We start from the raw sequence: 15346 nt of genomic DNA, 5'->3' as shown, positions 1-15346 counted from the left end.
TTATGAATTTATCCAGCCATCCGGTCAAAACACTCTGTTGTGTCTTATTAAGTGCAGGTTCTGGGCTTGTTGACAGCAGATGTGAACATGGATTAGCCACAGCCACTGCCCTCCAGGAACTCATGTCCAGCAATCGTTGGAAACTCTGCTTCCCCCTGAAAATGTGGGGAAACTATTGACCCTCCCCAATCACCAAAATGCCTGCAACTCATGAATACATAACATTACATATAAGTTCAAGGGAATTCATAGACCTCATGCCAATCCCCCCGCATCCCATGGAAGTCCACTTATCCCCACTCAGTGGAATGATGGTAGGACCTATGTTTCATGGCAGGACCCATCTGAGGGAGGACCCATGCTTGAGTGAAATATCATTTTGGGTGTCTCATAAAGGGACAATGTTCCCTCTGATAAAATAAGCGAAGGAGAGGATCCTGGCACCTCTGAGAAACGGGTATACAGATCTTCCTCAACATACGACAGGTCACATCCTAATAAACCCAACACACGTTGAAAACACTGTAAGTCAAAAATACATTTGTATTCCTAACCTACTGAACATCCTAGCTTAGCAGGTCGACCTTAGACGTGCTCCGAACATTTACATTAGCCTACAAAGTGGGGCAAAATCATCTAACTCAAAGCCTATGTTCTAATAACATGCCGAATACCTCATGCAATGTCTTGAATACTATGCTGATGGCGGCAGACAGAATGGCTGCGTGGGGACAGAGTGGTTGTATAGGTATCAGTTGCGAGGTACTATGCCCAGCACCACAAGCTGTGTCAGACGACATCCTGCTAGCCCAGGAGAAGATCAAAATTCAGAATTCCAAGCACGGTTTCTACTGAATGCATGCCGCCTTTTGCACCGTTGAAGAATTGTAAGTTGAAGCATCATAACTTGGAGATCGTGTGTCATGTTAAAACCCAGTATTCTGACTGGAAGCCAAGAGCATTGGTTCCGAAAATACCACTAGCTTGCTCTGTGATTTGTACATGTTCCTTCCTTCCTCTCACTGGACCTCAGTTTTATCATGTTTCCAAATAATCACTTATTCCAAGAGCTCTGAGAACCCTTCTAGTCCTGACATTCTAGGTCACCCAGGCCGGCCTCTTCTCCATTTCCAAGATGTGGCCTCTTCTTCAGGAAGCCTGATTATGCCTCACTCGCCTCAACACCCCGATGCTGCCCAGGAGATCCCGGATCCCAGCAAGGGCTCCCCACTCACACCTGCTCCTCTCCCAGCTGGCCCTTCTTAAGGATGATCCGCGGCTTTGGTGACAGACACCAACGTGGATCCCACCCCAGAGAGTGTGGCCTCAGGCAAGTTCTTTAACCTCTCTGAGGCTCGATTTCCTCCACTGGAAATAACATGGGAATAATAATACGTATCTCTTAGGCTTACTGGGCCCTAATCCTATCCGGTGAACTAGTCACGTCACTTCCAAATGCTACTTTCTTAGAATCTTTTTCCTCCTCCCTCCCTTATCCCTGCCCTCTCTCTTCTTTTCTGTGAGACTTGTCATATTTATCCCCACTCTACTTTCTCCTCGGCTGCACAGCCAGGCCGTTTCCATAAATTGCACTGGTGGAGGGAAATCAGAGGAGCAGATAAACCCCATCCAGCCCTTGAAAGTGTTGGAGACCCAGGGGAGGGCCTGGAGGCAGCCTCTGGGTTTCCCACACAGGAAGCAGGGCCAAGCAGAGCCAAAGGGCCCCCGATACCTTTCAATTGCGCAGGGTGACGGCATTGGAAGGAGCACGTGCTACCAAAGGTGGTGCCTTTAAGGCAGGAGAAGGACGCGGCGTAGACGTGATGCTGGTCCGGGACGCCACAGTCCACTGGCTCACACGCCACCTGCTTGTTCCACTTGCCCTCGGTGCAGGTCACCATGACGCTGGGTCCCGTCTGAAAGGCAGAGGTGGGCACGGTAAGGGCATGCAGACAGAATCCCGCAGGTCGGAAGACCCTCTTTTCCCCCAGCGACAGCTCAGAGTCTCATCCTGGCTCCAGGAGGTCACTGCTTCAGCTCACTTTTAACAATCCCCACAACTGTTTGGATTTGGTATCTCAGTTCCCGTTCTCCAGATGCAGACACTGAGGCTCAGAGATACTGATTGGCTCCAAGTTACACAGCTGTAAAGAGGATACATGGGACTCGAACTAAAGGCTGCACTCTTAACTGCTCCCTGGAAAGTCTCCCGGATTAGTATTCCCATTGTGTTGATGAGAATCTTAAGACTCAGACCTCTTGGAGCCTGACTTCTTTCCTGAAATAGCCTGTGAAATATGGCACAACAGTGGGTCACTGGCTCTTGGTCTTTGTATCTTTTCTTGGCTCTGCAGGAGGTAATAGGGAGCCTCTTGTTCTGTGTGGTACGGAGTGGGCATAGCCCTGGGATACTGGAGGCCCAGATGTGAGTCCTTTGTGCTGAGTCTATGGGCAGGTCCCTCTCCTGACCTGAGCTTGCCCGCTCGCACTGAACCCAAGGATTGCTCTAAGAGCCACTCCCTGCTCTGAGATCTGATGGTTCAGTAGTTGAGAGAGATAGACATAAACAAGGAACAAGCCTGGGACAAGCGAAAAGAGTCGGCAGGGATTTGAACCAAACCAGAAGATGGCAGGGATGCGCGGGTGGAAGGGTGAGGCCAAGCTTCAGAGCCAAGGGAGGGACTGCCATCAGCAGCCCGCAGGCTGCCATTCAAGGAGGGAGCCGCCAGATCCCAGGGTACTGAGGATGCCAAATGTTGATCTGGGATCTTAAAAGCAAAGGACATTTTTCCCCTCCTAAGCACACATCAAAGGGAGCAGAGGTCCTTCGCTGCCAAAACAGCCTAATTGTTTCCACAGGAGTTCAGACCTGTCGTGTCTGACACGAGGAAGTAGGTGTCTAAGACAAGTGATCGAGGGCTCCGGGGCTCCCACGTGGGACTCTGTTCAAGCCCAGAAGCTCTACACAAAGGTCTCTCATAGACAAGTAGTGTGCGCTATGTGCCTTCAGCATGAAGGTGACGCCCGCTGGCAGGGTCCTGGGAAAGGCTGCATCTAGTGACAGAGCCCCTGGCACCCTCAGATCTCATGGCTTCACGGCCCCCTCACCCCACTCCCCACAGCCACCTGAGATCCCACGGCGGCACGTGGCTGAAGCAACATCCTGCCGCATCTCAGATCCACCCACGGCCATTCCCCTTGGGCAGCACACTTCCCTCTTCCACAAGCTCCTCTCATGACTCCTGAGGGCTCTCCCTGTGACCAGTGTCAACGCCAGACTCCAAGCCACCACCGAGTGGGCAGCCAGACGACCTTTATCAACCATGATCTGACCACATCACCTTCTTCAACAGCTCCCTGTTGCCCCGATAAAGATAAACCTCAAATTTCCTGACCAACCTAACAGGGCCTCACACTGGTGGATCTTGCTTGCCCGCCCCCCAGTCTCATTGCTTGGACGAGTTCTGGAAAGAAAGAATCGGTCTGCGGCATGCTGTTTCTCACCAACAGACTTCCATCTGCCATTTCTGCCTGTGCACAGAGCACCGATTTCTCCCTCCCCAGCCACACACCCTGGTGGCTATCTATCCAGTGGTTTTCAAGCCACTTCTTCCAGGGTGAGGCCCTCTGGGCTTCTACCACACCCTGCACTTGCCTTTACCCATGTTTCTCACACTGTGAAGTCATTCCTCACTCCTTGTCTGCTCGCGGCAACAGTCACTAGGCTCCTGAAGAGAAGGAACTAGGTTTATCTTAGTGACATTTTTTTTTTCCTCTCTCTAGCACCTAGTACAGCATCTGGTTCCTGGCGAACAGATGTGTTACAATCTGTTTTACAATTACCACGAATGAGCGAACACCTCATTGTCGGAGGGCTCACCTCTTTCCAAAGCAGCCCCCTCAACTGAAGCAGAGCTCTGCCTGGGAGGATGTCATTCCAAAATGCTCAGCCTCTGGTTCCGCAGGTTTGTAACCCTCACAAAGACTCCGATACAGGTTGTATGGAACGCTACCTTGCACGGGAACTATTGTCTTAGAAATTCCGCACCGGTGGGTTGACTCATTCAATCCACACATATTTACGGAGTATCTCCTGTGTGGCAGCACAGTCTGAAGTGCTGGGGATTCAGCAGGGGACACGCTCACCGCCCGGTCGGCCTCTCCCAGGCTGGAGAGGGGACCCTGAGCCCAGCACCTGCGCATACCTGGCTCTTGATGAGCTCGTCATCCCGCTGGATCTGGAGCACGTAGCCTGTCCGGCATCTCACGGTACACCGGGCGCCGTGGTAGCGGTCGCTGCTGGAGCAGTTGAGAGAGGCGTTCTCCACCGCCAGCTCCGGGCAGTCGGCGGCCTCACATGCGAAGTGCACACAGCTGGGGAGGAAAGGAACAGGAGGGTCAGAGGGAGTTTCCCTGCAGGATCACTGCATGCCAGCTGGGAGGTAAAAAGCTCAAGGCGTCCCCCTCCAAAATTTTGGGAGCTGAGACAGAGGGGAGGGAGAGGTGCCGGCTTTGGTGAGGAAGACTCTGGAGGCAGTGGCCACAGTGTATCACAGGGCATGGTTTATGGAAACAGAGAAGCCAGGGTTCAAACATGGCAGAGAGCTGTCTGTGTTATGCATCTTCAAACCTCACAGAACCTCGGTTTTTCCATCTGTGAAATAGGGATCATGATCACAGCAAGTACACACTGAGTCTCTCACGTGCCAGGCACCAAAGATGAACAGCAGACTCTTCGTATTCTGTAACAATACTCACTTTCGAGGGCGGTGGTGAGAAATCAGATAGGTCAGGAAAGGCACAGAGCAGAATTCCCGGCACGTAAAGACACTCCCTAACTGGCAGCTAATGGTATAAACAAGTCTATGCTTTATAACTTAGAAGCTGTGTGATTTTGGGCAAGGTACATCACCTCTCTGAGCTTCAGAGCACTCTCAGATTTGGCCAACCCATAGGGTCATGAGACCCAACTGAGGTGCTGATTGTAGAAGTCTTTTATAAACTGTAAGGTGACTTCTGGATTGTCAGTAAAGCTGTTCAATGATCATGCCTTGCTTCTTGGTGTGGCTACTGTTCTAATCTTGCTGTCGATTTGAATTCTACCCACCTCGCAAGTCTGCGCTCCATGTAAATTTGTACAGGAAAATTTCCCCTGTATTCCCTGTGTTCTCAGGGGAGATCCCTGGCAGGCCTTCTGCCCTCCTTTCTCTGACTGGCCTCACGCTTCATGCATTGAAAGCACGGGGTCCGGGTACCCACCATGTGCCGGAATGTGTGCTAATCCTTAAGGAAATGGAAATATAAAATCCCTGTACTGCATGGTCTTTCCCCTTATGTTTACTGTTACACAGACACTCAGTAACTTTAGCGACTATTCACTGATTGCTTAGGTACATGAGCTCACTCCATGCTCACAACACCCCTATGAGCTAAGTGTTATTCATTTTATAGCTGGAAAAATCGGGGACCGGTGAGATCAAGTTACTTCTGTAACTTCCCACCCAGATGTGTGGCTCCAAAGTCCTTGTTGTCAACCTTGCCCCTCACCTGGACTAGAACTTTGCTGAGGGTAGAGATACTGCCTGTTTCATCTTGGGGCACTCTGCACTGCGATAAAGATGCTTTGCATATGGTAGGTGCTTCTTAGTAGCAAGAAACAAGTCGGGGGGGGGGGGGTCTCGCAATTGCTGTTAAGCACTTTGAGGAGGCTGAGATGTTCACCGGGAACACAGAAAGCTTGTAGGGGGCAGTTTTCTCTAATGTTTGCCTCTCTGACTATGTCCACACCAATGACGGCCACAGGGTGTGCACAGAGAGCTAGGTCTAGATGTGCGCTCAAAGCCTCAAGGCTTTCACTTTCCTGTGTTTATCTAGGAGACAGGGAGTAAGTGGTGGCCAAACCAGCTTAAGAAGAAATTCACAATTTTTTTTTTCTTGGTCCCCATTTCAGGATACCCCACTGAGGGTTTTACAGGAAGATAGCTACCCACCTCCATGCTCTATGTCCTGCTCAGAAGTATGGGGAGAATCAAGGGGTAAGGGTGGGGGTATGAGCTAACAGCCTCCAAACATCACAAATTCACTTTTTAAAATACTCGGAAAAGGGAAGCGTTTGAGGCTTTAGACCCACACCCACGCGGGCTTTGCAATCCCCACATAACCCCCTTCCCAAAGGCAACGCGTGAGAGGGATTAAGTGACACTTGCTGAGATATTCGATTCTCCGCCCTCCTTTCTACCCCCCCACCCCACCCCCGACAGTCTCCCCTGCATTGTGCCATGTGGAGGCCTCTAAGAGACTATAACTCTGGAGTCAACGCAAGGGCTCTGACACCAAACAATGCATCTGTTCACGGTGTGTAAGCGCCGGGGGCAAGAGCCACATGGTTCCAATTTAAATAGATTTACTCTGTAAGCTACCAGCTCCTGAGCTAGTCTTCTGACCTATGCCTTACAGTGCGGCCATGCTCGCTCCGTGCTCCCAGGATGACGGCCAGGGGGCTCCGGGCTGCTCCGGGCTATGGGGCCACAAAGGTAAAAGCAGCCTGTACCTGCCCCCCACCCCCATGTCTCTGCACATTATAATGTTCCTTGTAAGAAAAAGGATAAACTGAAACAATGGATTTCCTACAATGGAAAAGGCACAGGACTTAGGAACTGGGCAAATCCGGCCTCTACATGCAGGAATGCCCCTTATCGTTAACCTTGGAAAGTTACATAGTACACGGAGCCTCAGTTTTCTCCTCCGTAAAATGGAAGTAAAAATCCAATTTCTCTCTCAAGAGTATCAACAGGGTGACAGGTCAGCCACTCATTCATCTATTCCACAGACCTTGGGTGGGGGCCTCGATGCACACCAGACACTGTTGTAAACCCTGGGGATACACGAAAATTCCTGCCACCTGTGTCTTTGAGGAAGAAGGACATGCACCCCAGAAAAGTCATAAAGAAGCCTATTTCAGGCACAGAAAGGGCACTAACGAGGAAATTATAGAGGACGACTGTTGGGGGTTGGGGGAAAGGCACCATGTGCAGATGGGTCAGGGGGAGGAAGCCTCCATGAAGAGGGGACATCTGAACTAAGACCTGGATGAAACGAAGGGATAAGCCAAGCAGAGGTGTGGAGCAGAGGGAATCCCAGGCAGAGTAAAGAACACATGCAAAGGTCCAGGACTGGATGGAGCTCAGTGTGTTTGTATAATAGAAAGCCCCATGCACAAGAAATGCTTTGGAAACTATGATATTGGCAAGAGAAGATGGTTTCTCTGGCTCTCTCTGCTGTAGAAGGAAAATATCCCCTGGTACATGAGTTATCTGACCAAAAGGTTTCATGGCCAAAAGAATAGGGTAGCATTGGATTCATGAGAAGTCAGCTTTTTTCTTTTTTTTTTTTTTCTTTTTTTTTTTAATTGCAGAACTTCTCAGAACCTTGATGTGGATTTCCAGGAGGGGCTAAGACACACATCATTTTCCAAATTCTGATAACCTTTTCCAGTGTGTCATTTCTGGATTAGTGTCCTCCAGAGAACACTGTGGGGACTGAGGCATCCCTGCTTTTTCAGCACATCTGTGCATGCCTGGCTCACAGGCTTCAAAACAGGGAGAAAGGGGGAAGGGAAGGGAATCCATGCCAGGTATGAGCCCCTGTGTTTTATCTACATCACCTGATGTGCATCCTCACCATAACTTCTTGAGGTAGTACAATTACTCCCATTTTCAAGAAGAGGAAAGTGAGACTCAGTGAGTTTAGCTGGCTGGCCAAAGGCGCTCTGTATGGACAGAATGTCAGTGCTGTTGTGCCGGCCTGTCCCCTAAGCCCCTGCTCTTCTCTTTGCATTCCCATCAGCTGGAAGGGTTGTATGAACACATTGTCCAAAAATGATAAACATTACCCCAAATACCCCTCCCAAATAACTCCCTGACACGGCCCTGTCATTTCTAAAATACAAAAACAAAAATCAAAACAAGAAAAACAAAAGAAAAACCTCTGTCTTCATTTTAAAAAGGGGGCAGGTGGGGCTCCTGGGTGGCTCAGTCTGTTCAGTGCCCAACTCTTGATCTCGGCTCAAGTCATGATCTCATGGTTCATGGGTTCAAGCCCCTCACTGGGCTCTGCACTGATGGTGCAGAGCCTGCTTGGGGTTCTGTCTCTCCTTCTCTCTGCCCCTCCTCCACTTGTGCTCTCTCTGTCTCAAAAAATAAATAAATAAACTTAAAAAAAAGTCTTTAAAAAATGGGGGAACGATTTAATACCCATGATGGGCAACAAAAATAAGAAAGAAAAAAAGAAGACACTTCTCGGAGTAAGTTGGCTAATCCAAGGGATGGGGGAAGGGGCTTTTATCAATGAAATTCTCACAGGTGGGTAAAGGAGGAGACACACATCCCCCATACAAAGATATATAAATATTTTTTCCATATATATATATATATTTAATATATTTACTTATAGACTCAAGTTTCGTATAGAGGTATATCCTTCAGTGATTCAATAGCCAACCCCCAACTGCTGTCCCCTCTGCCCAGGGAAATGGCCCCCAGTCATGCATAACAGGATCCAAAACTGTTCAACCAGGATCCAAAAGACCAGCACTGGAAGGGCTGCTGAGGGTCCCGTTCCTAGCTGTGCCCCTTGACTCTTGGCCCAAGTCCTGTAGCTACGCCGTGGGAAAGGGGGGATAATAATAATCCCTGTTTATAGATCACTGTGGGTTACCTCAGATGGAGACCACAGAAAAGTCAGCATGTCCACACTGGAAATGAATGGAAGACACTCGTGGCACCTTCCCAGCGCTGCAGGGTCACTGGGAAGGGAGACTGAGACAGTGATGAAGATAGGGCTCCTTTTTCCCTTCCGGGGAATGCAGCGACTACTGGAAGGGAATCCTGAAAGGCTCTTGAACCCTGGAATCCTAGAAGCCAGAGGCAGTGGCCCAGGGGTGATGAGGCCCCGTCGGATGCCTGCAGGGTGGGGACAGCAGCGCGTTGTGCGGGGCGCCTGAGGGAGGGGCGGCTGGCCGAGCAGCAGGTCACTACTGGCGCAGGTGGCCCACGGCACCGACCCCATCATGTCTCCAATCTGCCGATGTCTTTACTATGAACACTCCTGACATTTACATGTTGGCAACTAATTACAGAAGAGGATTAACGGGGGTCAAATCCACATTGTTTGTGGGCTCATCGGGCCCGTGTGGCAGGAATCTTGAAACTTCAGATGAAGAGGAACCTGCTTTGCCCCGGGAGGCCTGAGGACTGGATTCCAATGCCAGTTCTGCTGCTAAGTGGCCGGGTGGCCTGAGGAACTCCCTTCCCTTGCCAGGACCTCATGAGAATGCAGAACCAGAGAGTCTCTTAGAGGCTTCCCAGCTTTCAGGGACCACAGTTTTATGGAGACAAAACAATAGAAGTATCTAATTTCACAGCCCTTTGGAAGGGGGAAAAACAGACTTTGATAATCCCAGTTATTGAAAGGACACAGAAGCAGAGGAAGGCCAGTAGACATCTGACAGGAGTGGAGATTAAACAACATCTGGGAGAAGAGTCAGGAGCATCTGGTACCTTCCAAGAGACACACATGCTCAGCCACAGTGGTTCCATCTGCAGATGTGTCCCCCAGACCAGCGACTCCCAACAAGCATTCTGAGAGGTGCTGATCCCTCGTGGGCTGGCCAGTGTGGGGGAGCCTGTGGTCTCTGGCCATGAGAGGCTTCTTGCTGGGCTCCAAATCTCATACATGAATTCCTATAGAATCATCTGATGGGATAGATAGTCACGTGTGGGCTCCTGGCAGTGCACAGACTCTGGGGATGCTTGTAGGCACATCAACTCACCCCCACCCCACCCACAGTCTAAGCCCACACTGGCTACAAGGAGTTAATCTGGCCACAGGAAGAATTTGTTTCCTCCTAGAGTTGGCTTTCTAAAAGTTAGCTCTCTATTGGAACTGTCCTTCCCTGGGTGGGCTGGCATGGGGGAGTGGGAAGAGTTTCAGGTAGAGGAAGGAAGGAAGGAAGGAAGGAAGGAAGGAAGGAAGGAAGGAAAGAAGGAAGGAAAGAAGGGAGGGAGAGAGGGAAGGAAGAAGGAAGGAAAGAAGGAGGGAGGAGAGGAAGGAAAGAAGGAAGGAAGGAAGGAAGGAAGGAAGGAAGGAAGGAAGGAGAAAGAAAGAGGAAAGGAAGGAGGGAGGGAAGGAAGGAGGGAGGGAGGAAGGAAGGAAAGAGGGAAGGAGGGAGGGGGGAAGGAAGAAAGGAGGGAGGGAGGGAAGGAGGGAGGGAAGGAAGAAGGAAGGAAAGAAGCAGGGAGGAAAGGAAGGAAGGAAGGAAGGAAGGAAGGAAGGAAGGAAGGAGAAAAGAAAGAGGAAAGGAAGGAGGGAAGGAAGGAGGGAGGGAGGAAAGAAGGAAGGAGGGAGGGGGGAAGGAAGGAAGAAAGAAGGGAGGGAGAAAAGAAGAAAGGAGGGAGGGAGGAAGGAAGAAAGGAGGGAGGGAGGAAAGAAAAAGGAGGGAGGGAGGGAAGAAAGAAAAAAGGAAGGAGGGAGGGAAGGAGGGAGGGGAGGAGGGACGTAGGAAGGAAAGAGGAAAGGAAGGAAGGAGGGAGGGAGGAAGGAAAGAGGGAAGGAGGGAGGGGGAAGGAAGGAAGAAAGAAGGGAGGGAGGGAGGAAGGAAAAAAGGAGGGAGGGAGGAAGGAGGTAGGAAGGAAAGAGGAAAGGAAGGAGGGAGGGAGGGAAGGAAGGAGGGGAGAGGGAAGGAGGGAGGGAAGCAAGGAGGTAGCAAGGAAAGAGGAAAGGAAGGAAGGAAGGAAGGAGGGAGGAGGGAAAGATGGAAGGAGGGAGGAAGGAAAGAGGGAGGGAGGGGGGAAAGAGGGAGGGAGGAAGGAAGGAGGGGGAGGGAAGGAGGGAGGGAAGGAGGGAGGGAAGGAAGGAGGAAAGGAGGGAAGGAGGGAGGGAGGGAAGGAGGGAGGGAAGGAAGGGACAAATGAAGGGAAGGGAAGGGAAAGGGGAGAGGAAGAGAGTACTAATTGTATAAGCACATGGCTCACTGAATTTTGTAATAAACTGTTCAATTTCTGTTTAGAACCACAGGATAGATAGATAGCATATGTGTGTGTGTCAGACACACAGGAGCCTCGATCCATGGTGTGGCTTTCCTCACTGAAGAAGCCTCTTAACCCACTCACCATCATCACTACGCGCCCCTGTTGTCCCCCCTTCCCCTAGGTGTGGAGCTGGGCTTGGGCTAGAATCCTGCAACTGGACCTCTCATTTGAAAGCTGATCCTGTTTCCTTGGGCCTCTGAATTTATTCCGAGTGCTGCACCGGGACTGGAGACCCTTGAATCTAGGTCAGAACACCCGCCCGAATGGATTTTGCTGTGGTGACGCTTCTCCCAGGGCAGCCCGCTAGATATCATGCCGCTCTCGGGAGAAGAGAAGGAAAATGAGGAGGGAGAGGGTGGGAGAGGAGGCAGAGGGGGCGGAGAGGGAGGGGAGACAGCAAGAAAGAGAATCCATGGGGTGGGGACGAGGGAGGGGTGGAGGGCTGGAGGCCGGGAGGCCAGAACAGCCCCTTTCACTACCTGGGAACCAGCTGAGAGTCAGCGGGCCGTTTCTACTAGAGCCAGCTGAACTGTGTGCTATAAAAAGTGATGCTATTTACCTTGGTGTTCTGAGAATGGAGAAAAACATCCCACGGTTTTTTACAGTTGTTGCTTTTTTCTCTTTTCTTTCCTCTCAGTTTGTTTGTTTTCAGGCACATTTATGCGGTCCTGGCTATTTGGGTAAATGCCTCTTCAGCTCTCCAGGGGCAGCTGCCTCCTTCTCCAACCCCTCTCGCCCCCTCAGAGCACTCGGGTGCGGGGTGGGGGGGTGTCCCAGCACCCCCGGCCTTGGCACTGGGGGCTCCGCCCATCCTAGCCAGGTCCGCGCTCAGGGCTGAGCCGCTGAGACCCTCAGAGCCACAGCTCGCTCACCTCCCGCGGTTCTTGTCACGAAACGCTCACACATGAGCATTCCTGACAAGTCCTCTCGTCTCTTAGACGTGCTTGGCTCTGTTGAGCGCTTGGCTCTGGTGGCTTTTCGGGGCACACGAAGCAGGATTTTGCCTCCTACTGCCTGGACCGCCTTGACTCACCCTCTCTGTCCATACCTCGCAGGACAAGTGTGATAACGAAATAAAATAATGAAATAAGATAACGAAACACATGTTGCTTCCTTTCCCCTGCATCTCACCCCTCCCCGTTCTTGGGAACTACAGACTGTTTGAATTGGAAAGAACCACAGAGAACATTCGATTCATCACCATCATCCCATGGATGGGGAAACTGAGGCCCAGAGACATGGTATGACTGGCTCACAGTCGTACATCCGGTCAGAGATGGGGCAACGCTTTGTCCCCGCTCAGTGCTTCTCAGTCACGAGTCCAAGAACTCAACAGATACTAAACAATTGATTTGTTTCTGAGGTTAAACACTTGTAACTGTTTACTTCGGACACAGGAACTGCTAATTGAGAATTCAAAGAAGCCAGTTGTTGGCCTCAGTCAACTTGCCCATGGTCCCGGTGGCTGGTTAAGGATGGGAAAGCATTGCAGAAAAGGTCTAATGGATTTGCATTTCCCATCGACATTGTTTCCCTGGGTTCTGAGAATTAACTTATTTTTATAGTCTACAGAGCCAGGGATGAAAAAGCCCTTTTAGTGTGAAATATAACAGTGGGTGATATTTAAGGAGCTCTTTTGCCTCCGAATGATTGCGACAGACTTTGCACAACAGAAGCTAGAGACAGTGGGTGCAAAACAATGTGGGTTTTGCAACCACCTTTTGTGTCCCCTGTGGTGGCAAGGGCGTGGGAAAGGCAGTGGCCACCACCACCCCCCCCTTTCCTCTCCTTGCTCCCAGGTATACAGGGCTGGACTGGATTGCCTTTCATAGCGCCTCACTCTGGGGGAGTCCACTGGGACTCCCCCTGTCATTCTGTCTCCTTCTGGATCTCATTAAACAAATGTGAGAGGTGCTGTGTGAGCCTGGACCCACCCTTCCCCTTTCGGGGCCCTGGAATCCTAGAGGGTAACACGGGCGTTTGAGACACTCCAGATGTACCCGATGATCTCCAGGGTTTCTTCCAGCTAGAAGAATTTCATGCAGAGAAGCCCCACTGTCAGATCAGAAAGTGGCCATAAATATTCTGTATTAATACATCAGCCTTGCACAGTGCCTAACGGTCTACAAGAGGACTTTCATCTACGGCGCACCATTCAGCCTTCATGACCACCCGGTGGGGTAGATATCATCCTCCATTTATTCCAAAATAGGAAAGGAAGACTCAGAAAAGTGAAGTGACTTGTCATGGCCACACAGGCAAGAAGGGGAACGTTCAAGCCCAGGTCAGAGGATCACCAAAGCTCATATTCTTTCCAGGAAAACACCATGCTCTCTTCTCGTCGGACCACTAGACCACTCAGGGGCTAGTTGGGGAAGGTGGAGAGATTTCCCCATCACTGAAACACACAGTAAGCTGGGATGAAGCAAACGGCAGTCTCCCTCCATCCGCCTAAATATTCCAGTATTTCAGAGCTGGAAGAGAGCTAATCCACCTGTCTTTTCTTTGTTCAAATGCGAATGCTGAGGCCCAGAGAGGGAACGCGATGTGTACCATGCAAGCAGGCCACTGTCAGCGCCAGGCCTGTGAGCCAGGTTAGGGGGTCTTTCCACCGCCCATTCCTGCTTCCCTCCCTCACCCCTGGAATCCGGAGACACTCAGGCCTCCCAGGCACACAGGCAGAGCCAGCCAGAGGCCAGAGGATGGAGAAGGGAGAAACACGCAGACTTTTTATAGCAACACACGCATCTAGGCAGTTCCAGAAGGCGCCCATCTGCTTCTGGCTACAAAATGGCCCAGGGCGATCAGACCCAGGGTCCCTTACCTCTGCTCGGCAGGGCTGTAGGTCTCCCCTCTCTGGCAGCTGCTCAGGGTGACGGGGTCAAAGTTGTCGAAGGAGCGGAGGGCCACCCCCGAGATGGCGACCAGGGGTGAACTGAAGCTCACACGTACCGCCTGGCTGTGGTAGAAGGGCTGGCTGAGGTCATGCACCACAGGGATAATCAGGGGATTGTTCCTGCAGCTCAGGACATGGAGGCCTGTCAGGAGAGACAGAGGGCCGAGGGGCCAGGCTCATTACTCAAGGCCAGTCACGCCCTCCCCAACGGGCCCTTCCCGAAGCCCCCAGACCCTTTCATGTCACTGCACAAAAGCACCATTGGGTGGCCAGTGGGGATTTTGAGTTTGATTGAAAGTTTCTTTGTCTGCCTTTTTCTCTTGGTTCCAAATCTTTCCAATCCCTTTGCCTCCCTGCCCCCTAAGCTTTCTTGTCACCTAGCGCCCACAGCCTCTCTCCCTCCCCCAATGGCCACCTCTCAGACTAGCATCGCTGGCCCTGACCACCCTCCCACACTGCATGACGGCTGGATGGTCTGAGTTGCTAGTTTTCAGGCTGCCTTCCCTATCCGCCATAAAGATGGTGGAAATAATTCACAGCAACACGCTCTTTCCAGAGTAAGAAGCCTGCTCTCATGTTTAATCCGGGAACCGGGGAGCAGCCCTGTGAGGTAGGGACCTCTGCACTGATTCAGCAGAGGTAAGACTGAGAAGCGAGGGCAGAAGGTGGTTTTCCAGGGGCACACGGAGCAGCCAGCAGGGTAAAGTCTACATTGAACCCAAGCTTGCTTCAGCTCTCGGTTCATTCTAGAACAGGGAGCAGGTCCCCAGGCTTTGAGAAGGAAGGGAGAGGGGCAGGGAGAAAGGGCACACCCAGAAGAGAGAAGGGGGCAATGGGGTGGGATGGAGTTGGAAAAGCAGACACTGGCTTTGGTGTCCAATGGACCTTGGTTCCAATCATGGTTTAACCTGCCTCTGAGGGGACTATCACATCCTAATGATGGGACTCCAGCAATCTCCTCAAACTCAGTTTCTGCCTCTAAAATCAAGGATGACTCTAGGCACATCCCGGCAGGCCTGCTCTGTTGGGATGTTTAGCTCCCAATCCAGAAGGGCCCCTGCTGTGGTCACTCAGAATGACAAGCGTTCCATGGGGGACGGGGGGGGGGTGGGTAGCAGGATGCTGAGGACAGGGGACACTACAGGGAGGGACAGGGACACGTGCAAACCTCAGACATGAAGCAGCTTCTGTGGACTGGACTTTCCCCACTCCTCAGAGCCCTTAGCAATGCCAGGACAGCTATGAAAATATTTGCTTCTCACTTAGGGAAATTTCCCAGGCATCCGGATAAGTCCAGAGGGGTTTTCTTTCTCTTTCCTATTAATATGTCCCCCCTTTGCCTCTAAAACTAACTAAATAAATA

At 51.3% G+C, this 15346-nt stretch overlaps 1 protein-coding gene across 1 annotated transcript in view; it reads right to left on the bottom strand.

Moving 5' to 3' along the window:
* PAPPA (pappalysin 1) overlaps positions 1-15346 on the bottom strand; it is a 243825-nt gene that overhangs the window by 56116 nt on the left and 172363 nt on the right. The window contains exons 13-15 of the mRNA XM_060608872.3: positions 13912-14125; positions 4206-4374; positions 1733-1916 (exon numbers count right to left, since the gene is read on the bottom strand). Of these exons, the coding sequence (XP_060464855.2) occupies positions 1733-1916; positions 4206-4374; positions 13912-14125 (567 nt within the window). The remainder of the gene's footprint in view (positions 1-1732; positions 1917-4205; positions 4375-13911; positions 14126-15346) is intronic.

This window comes from Panthera onca, chromosome D4, assembly GCF_046562875.1.
Source record: "Panthera onca isolate mPanOnc1 chromosome D4, mPanOnc1 haplotype 2, whole genome shotgun sequence".
Taxonomy (NCBI): Eukaryota; Metazoa; Chordata; class Mammalia; order Carnivora; family Felidae; genus Panthera; species Panthera onca.
This window is presented reverse-complemented; position numbering and strand designations above follow the sequence as displayed.